The 8,414-nt window shown below is 33.9% G+C and overlaps 1 protein-coding gene across 1 annotated transcript; it reads left to right on the top strand.

The window, feature by feature from the left end:
- Positions 1-5,711: 5,711 nt before the first annotated feature.
- Positions 5,712-6,943, top strand: LOC105617224 (cytochrome b5). Its single transcript, XM_012198793.1, has 2 exons — positions 5,712-5,749; positions 6,484-6,943. Exons 1-2 carry the CDS (start codon positions 5,712-5,714, stop codon positions 6,941-6,943), a joined length of 498 nt encoding a protein of 165 aa, XP_012054183.1.
- Positions 6,944-8,414: the final 1,471 nt, after the last annotated feature.

Here is an 8,414-nt window from a genome sequence, read left to right as displayed (position 1 = left end):
TCCTTCCTTCCTCCTCTCTCTCTCTCTCTCTCTCTCTCTCTCTCTCTCTCAGCTTCTCTGAAAGCTTTTACCCTTCTAAAAGAGAGGATTATGGCGAGTAATTTCGAGGAAAGGACACTGTTATGATCTGGATATCGTTATATCCTTTGCGCGAATCTTATATCGAAAAGGCAACGAAAACTGTGTCAGTGAAGTCTTGAATCTCGAGGCAACCTGTTTATTGCGGTATCAGCACATGGCGACATGGCCGAATCGCCGATAGATAAAGAGAACACGAAAACACGAGCATTATAACAAAATATGTAACAACAAAATCGTCGTCGTTACAACAAAATATGTAACATGCCGAAACAGTTACACATCTTTCTCTAAAGATCTGTTTTTTATTCCTGTAACTAGACTGCACTAGAACTTTCTTTCATGCTTTTGCCAAATATCAAACATATATTTATTTCACTTTAAGTTCCAAAAGTATATATACTATAATAATAAATTACAAAAAATATCAGAAAAATCGAGAAAATCTAAATTATTTTCTATCACGACAACGCTAATATTATTTAATTGCGTTATAGAAAGAACAATGGAAAAGGACTTTTTCTTGATTTAATAAATCTTGACATAACTCTTTCTCTAACTAATTCCACCTACACGTTGTTTAAAAAATCGTGCCTCTCCGGCGAATCTTTGTCTCGCAAATATACATAGTGATATAAGAGACGAAACTTCCGCATCGAAGAATCCCGTCGAAATAGAGCAGACCAGCTTGAAATGGGAACGTGTTCCAGATTTGATTAACTTCCCGTCGAGCAAGCGAGAAATCGGATCCCCAATTAAAAGTTTAACGTTTTCCTCCTTTCGCACGTATATATTCTTCCTCACCTAGACACAATTTCCCAAGAAATTTCATGAAGAGAAATATAGAAGGAACCACTTGATGGAAAAAAAAATAATAATAAACTAGCAACGAACTCTTTCTAAAAATTATATACTGATAACTACCTCTTAGGATGATGCCAATGACAACGATGACAACAATAACAGGCAACAATGATATATTCGAATTCACAAAAAATTCAAATCAAACCTCTCTCAACGAAGCACCAATGCCTTCCTTCGGAATACATTTCTTCAAATACCATCGAACACTTGCTCACCAATTTAGTAATAATCAACTCGTCCTCATAGATGATACCACATACATCCACGATATATGCAATAAATTCACTTTCATCACCAACACTCCCACGGAAAAGCGAGTTGTAATGCGAAGATGGAACAGTCGGTTTACACGGACAGAGTTGATTCGCGCAGATATCGCGATTGGCGACGATCGCTCGTTCGCGAAGATCGCTTTCGCGAAAATTTGCACGCGGTGAATAAGACGCATATGACTGCACAAGCCTTAGGTTCGAGCACACTTCCGGGCAATCGATCCGGTTCGGTCCGAGTAACACGTGCGACGTACAGCGCCGGCGGCGTCACCTCGCACCCTCGTCTCTCTTTTTTTTAGAACCTTCACCGGATGCACGTACACCCCTGGGATCTTCATATATTTCAGTACGCACCTATCGGTCGTCGAGAAGATATACCGAGAGAGATAGGAGATAGGCGCTTTATCGTCGCGTGCGCCGGTTCTTCGGCGTCGGGCGAATATCTTCACGCGGCATCGTAGCGGCGCACGCAAATGTGTCCCTATTTCTAATATGTGTCACGAGGACAACGGCTTCCACGCACATGTATGTTATCCTTTCGTCACCGTGACTTGCATCGCGGATATTGACGAAAGTGATAAGACCCGCGAAGCGCTTTCTTGATCATCGAACGCGCTCGCGGTTCGATCGTACCGGTATGTTCGCGCACGTTCACGTTATGTAGTTGACGTTTCTTTGATTAACGACACCTCTACTTGTAACAACACGTCGGCATCATTCCGAATCACGGAAACCTTCTCTACCACCGCGTGTACGCAGCGTTCTCTCCCTTTCTCGAGAATGAAATTTTTATTGACACGTGCGCGAACACGGGTCGATCCCACAGCGATCCTCCGCGTGCGCGTTTCTGTCCCGCTCTCGCGCGCCCATTCCCGTCGACGTCGTCCACCGGGGAAGACGGGCTAAACGATGGTACCAGAGACAGTACCAAAATGGTACGATAAGTCTGCGACCGGCCGGTTCTCCCGTTGCGACGTCGACCTTTCCCCGCTTTGCACTCGTGCTCCTACTCGTTGGAAATGCCGTCCTTCCTGTCGCCTTCGTCACTGATGTTATTTTCGTTTTTATTGTTGTCCACCTCCTTCTCGTCGCGAATACGTAAAAATCTTCCCCTGCGACGTCGACGCACGTACCGTGCTTACGGGAATGTGCGTGAGGTCAGGGTGGCATGATTACGACTATCAGTCTCGCAGTGCGCCGCCGCCGTCGTTGGTCGCATCGCCACCTCCGTCGCCTTCATCGCCGTCGCCGCCGCCGCTGTTGTTGGTCACGTCGTCGCGATGACGGTAGCGTCGCGACGCCTGGCGTCGTCGTGCCGACGGTGAAACTTGTGTACGGACCGCATCGCTACGCCCTGGTGCGGCGGTCGGACGAGCGCGATCGACTAGTTTTCCGTTACAGTCAACCGATAATCTATTCTCTTGTGATTGCATTGATTTTTTGTATCTATTCTATAATAAATAAATATAATGAAAAATATGTATAAAAAATATGTATGAGTAATATTTTTCTAAGTATGCTGATTATCATATATTTCTCGCTTTATATCATTCAAAATCTATGATTAAATTTGACATAATAATTGTTAATTTATATTTATACTATATATTTATATTACGAGATATTTAACAAATTTTATTTAAAAAGAAACGTATGCTAACTTTATTTTAAATTATTTTGTAACATATAAAATGATATGATAAAAATTTCTTTTATCGAATTTGGGTAAAAAAATCATTTTTTTCATCAAATTTTTAGAAATGTTTTGATCAACTGTCATTTATTGATAACTTGCTTTTAACTTGATGGCAATACATTTCGTTGAATTTTTCATTATATCAGCAGCTGGTCAAAGCACAATCTTCATGTATCTCCTTTTATTTATGAATCAGTCATCATTAAAAGTATCAATCACATAATCAGCTAAAATTTTACTTTATTATCAAATTATGATTTTACATATAAAAATCAAGAGAAAAAAATTAAATAATTTTTAAATTAACAATAAGAGAATTAGTGTTGAAATTTTATGTAGATACTTAGACGTAATAATAGAACAATTTGTAAAATTTTTGTTATATTTTTTATATTTTGAAAATAGGTATTAAATAAATTCATTGTAAATTAAAAATCTTTACAACTTTAAATTGCTTCAGTGAATCGACTTCAGGTTTTATCAAAAGTCTCTAAACAAGTCTCTACGTGGGTCGTTTAATAAGTTTGGTAATTTTCCATGAAATGGCGCTACAACCCATTTGATAACGCGACATCTTGAAAGATCCACTCTTCGAACCCCTTCAGGCCAAATTTCAGCCAGAAAGGACGCATAGTTCACGTTTGGTAGTCATTTGAAGTGAGATTGGCGCGCAAAAAAGTGCTCTTCCATCAAGACAACGCGCCGTCCCACAAGTCGATCATTGCAATGACAAAACTACGAATTACGGGCTATGAGTTGATTCATCCACCCTATTCTCCGGATTTGGCCCCGTTCTTTCTGTTCCCAAACTTAAAAACTTGGCTCGGTGGGAAGAAATTCTCGTCAAATGAAGAAGTCATTGTCGCCGTCAATGAGTATTTTGCAGACTTTGAGACAGTCTACTTCAAATGACTACCAAATGTGAACTATGCGTCCTTTTTGGCTGAAATTTGGCCTGAAGGGGTTCGAAGAGTGGATCTTTCGAGATGTCGCGTCATCAAATGAATTGTAGCGCCATTTCATGGAAATTTACCAAACTTATCAAACGATCCACGTATATATGTAAGATATTGGTTTCTAATATTTAAAAAATAGATATTAGATATCCTTAAAATTACTGTAATATGGAAAATAAAAAAATAAGAATTTTATTCAAGAATATCTTATCATTTTTTACACATTATTCACACAAATTTATATATTTATTCCATAATTATTTATATTTAAAAACTACATAATAATAAGTTTATTTACAAAATTACTGATAACAATTTAATCAATTTTAAAAATTAAATATTTTTTTTTAGGTAAATAAAAAGAAACTATGGAGTAAAAAAATTATTAAACTTCAAAACTTTTGAAGAAAAGAATAGAAAGATAACTTCAGTTTAATATTTAACTATATTTCTTTCTTAATTTAAACGATGTTGTAAAATTTGTTATCTCTAGAAAAAAGATAAAAGTTTCAGATCAACGAAGATGAAAATATAAATTATACATTTACATTTGACTTTAAACAATTTCTCACATTATTGATATTTATTCTTTTACATAAGTAAGAAACTTAATCAAATAATTATTAAAATGTAATATAGAATGTGTAAAAGATATATATAATGATTACGCAAAAAAAGAAAAATACACTGTGTATCGCGTATATGTAAATCGCGCACGCACGTAATAAGTATAAAAGATATTATATAAATATTTTTGTTCAATTTAAATGTTTTATTATTTTAATGATAAACATTTTGCGTATATAGATATACGTGGATAATGTTTTCTTTTTTTTTAAATATTATGCTTGATCAGAAAATTCTAGCATTATAAATGTAGCATTATAAATGTAAATTATAAATTATATTAATGTACATTATATTATGTACATTATATTAAATATATTATAAATATATTATGAAACATATAAAAAAGTATATAATATAGAATATACAAGAATATATGAATATATATATATATATATATATATATATATATATATTTCCGATATTATGTATATATAATTAATTTTTGATAAATCGATGAGTTTCTCTTAGACGAAGGTCGGTTAAGGTCAATACAAACATCAATATAACTGATAAACGCAGCGCATGACATCATGATGATTGTAATCGAGTGTATTTACATTTACAAGTAAACATCGGAAGATACTGGCTGATACAACTCCTCCTATTATTAATATTTCAATATTATCTCCAAGAAAGGATACGGCTTTTAATCACTTCTGCAATGATTTGTTGAAAGTATAACGCGTGTTAAATAAATTAGTACTTATCACCATGTGGGGAATAAAAATAAAACAAATAAAATCATGAATCGACGCTTTCACGTGATGCGGAGTTTTGTAAGAGTGCCGCGATATCGCATTGTGCTGACGCCTCTCTCTCTCTCTCTCTTTCTCTCTGAGAATACTTACGAATAGTACGAGCAATTATAAATAGTGTTGTCACATCGTTTTAAACTCCTGTTGGAAATTATATATTTAGCCGAAAAGAGAATCAGAACAGAGAGAACATTTTACGAGTCCGGAAGATTCACGACTCCAATACTCCGTGGCAGGCTTACCAATAATAATCAATTCTTCAACTAAGAAGAAGAGGGAACTTTTCGAGCTTGGCTGATTTATATGCAGATTACAATCAATATCTAAGCAACACGTTCGACTACCACAGGAGTACGTTATCAAGAAAATATCTTGGAGTGTGCACGCATTAGGTTTCAACCGGTAATAGAATTACTCTCCTTTCTCGGAGGAATTGATTTCTGTCTCAGTATTACATGCGATGTCCCTTGACAGACATCAGCAGAAACGTTCATTGTTGTAGGTTTAACATGTGACAAATCTATTTTCCGAATATATCGTTACTGAGATTGTTTAAATGATTGCTGTAAACTGTCGCGCGATTTGTGTGTGACTTGTACGTAGATTACCCGTTTATTTCCACAATCAATACAATCGATATTCCCAGTGTTTCCGTGCTCATATTTTTCAGCTGACATTTTGCAAAATGATGTACTCTCAACGGTGCAGTTGTTCACAATTTTTCACTACTGCAAATATTGCTTTAGCATAACGCCGTCGCCCTCTGCCGATTGAAACTCAATCAATAATCATTTATTGTATTTTTGAATGTATATAAATATGAACAGAAACAGATGCATAGAGTTTTAGAGAAAAAAAACAAAGAAAAATACGAAATAAAAAATTAATGTTTTACTTAAACATTATCTTGTTATTTTATTTACAATGTAATATTATATCTGATGTTTGAGCGAAATATTTATTTTTAATAAATTTTTATTAATTTTTTTCTATTTATTTAATTCTCAGTCAATTAAAAAAATGTTTATTGTAAATTTAGATATATAATTCACTAGACAACTTGTATAAATGTATTATAATAAAAATATATTCGTGCGTGCACATTCACACACTTGTAAAGTTAAAAAACATGTATGAATATTGTAAATACTGTAAATAATATTTACAATATATCACAATTAAATTCTGTTTAAATAATTTATTTATTTAAGTAAAATCTATTTGTATTGCAGAACGAGTGCTTCCAGGAGCCGTAATAGAATGGATCTGACTCTCTGCTCTTTCAAATTAAGAGACGTGAAACCATCAAAGGAGAACTTCTTGCAAGTCGAGCGTGATAGTGTCACAGAGAGAAACGATACTATCGGAGAGCGAAAATGCAGACTGAAGGAAAAGTCGCGCGATGAATTCCGGATAATTAATTTGACCGAGGTTGCCTGGCACGACACTCCTGACGACTGCTGGCTCGTGATCTACGATTACGTATACGATTGCACGGAATTTTTGAACAGTCACCCAGGCGGCCAGGATATTCTCCTAGAACATGCAGGACGAGATGCCACCTTAGCGTTCATTTCAACTGGTCACTCTGCCATCGCTAACGCAACTTTAGAAAGGTACAAAATTGGTGAGCTTCCGTCGAAAGAGAGACTTTTCCGCACTCCCAACGGCCTAAAGATCTCGGGATTCTAATCTGTTCAGATCATCGAAGGTTATCATCATCATTGTGATGCACTCGGGAAAAGATCAAATTTTACATGAAAAATAGACTGACATATCAAACACTTTTATTTAACTTTTTTGAAAAGTATGATTTCTATATAGCTTCTATATAGATTCTACGGAAGTTAGTTATATTTGAAATATTGCCGTTGCTTCTATAAACATTTTCTTTTTCCCGAATTAGTCTTTTTTTTTCCAAGTCTTCTCATTTGATTTTATTTTAATTGATTAATACTCTATATTTTATTATATTTCATCAGCAGTGTTGTGATTGAAAAAAAATCAATTAAATAACTTATTGTAATGTGCCGCCTATTTTTATATAATAATTTTTTCACTTTTTAGCTTTCTAAAACTGATTTTATCGTATTATCAATAGCAAGAGATATTTTTAAGTAATCAAACTTAGACTGAACCTATGTAATACATAAATTATTATATCTAGAATTTTAAACAGAAAAGAGGAAATGGTTACATATCGATTTTTATTTGTTTGTAACAAATCATAACGATTTTTTTGTCAGTATTTAAATTTGATACAATCATTACTACAATGATGCAAGCTACGTTATAAACATTAACAATGTTACAACTTGATAAATTAGGTTTACTATTTCTCTATTTTTATTTATTACATCTACATAGTGATCAAATAATTTCAAATTTCTTTCTCTTGTTTCACGTGCGTGTGCTAAAGTACTTCTTAAAATATAAAAACGATAAAATCATTGGATCATGTAATGAAAATATATAGCTAATCTTAAGCGATGTGTTATCCGTTTATCACTAAAAATTAAAAAATATAATATCGGCTAAAAAATAGTTTGCAGTTTGTAGTTTTATTCTTGAATTACGAAATGTACTAATTAAAAGAATAAGAATAAGAATACGCAACGATAATTTTTATTCAGTTAAAGTAGGCCACGAACATAATTAGTTACATTTTCGCAATTAATCTTCGTGAATAATTACTTGCAATAAGATTTTACAACTTCAAAGTATTATCGCAAATTAATGAGACGATTTTAATTTCGTAACATGACTGATTATATATATATATACAATAGAATTTCCCTAACTTCAGTTCTCTCTGTAAATTTCTTTATGCCTCCTTCATATATGTACATGATGTTGTGTAATAAAAATTTTCAGTGTTAAAATAAAATTATGTTGCGTTGGCGTCTGTGTACAAAACGTTCTCACTCTATATGTAATATATGTTATTTTTTTTAATGCCTTCGCCCCTAATGTAATAAGAATGAAGAGAACTTCACTAATTTATCACGGCTCCGCATAGTAGAGATTATGGAAGTCCACTGTATATACCAGACAAGATATTTGAAAGATTTTTTGGTATCTAGACAAATGTTACATTTTTCATGAAAAGTTACTTTATTATTACTGAAGATAATAAATATTTAAAATTCTCTCTCTCTCTCTC

This window comes from Atta cephalotes (genome assembly GCF_000143395.1).
Source record: "Atta cephalotes unplaced genomic scaffold scaffold00001, whole genome shotgun sequence".
Classification (NCBI taxonomy): Eukaryota; Metazoa; Arthropoda; class Insecta; order Hymenoptera; family Formicidae; genus Atta; species Atta cephalotes.
The sequence above is the reverse complement of the archived record's forward strand: the minus strand, read 5'-3'. Positions and strand labels throughout refer to the sequence as shown.

Excerpts from the sequence above, each read along its gene's own strand:
- LOC105617224 (XM_012198793.1), top strand. The coding sequence starts at position 5,712 with ATGTCCCTTGACAGACATCAGCAGAAACGTTCATTGTT. Across the intron at positions 5,750-6,483 it reads CAGCAGAAACGTTCATTGTT|AACGAGTGCTTCCAGGAGCC; the intron begins GTAGGTTTAACA and ends TTTGTATTGCAG.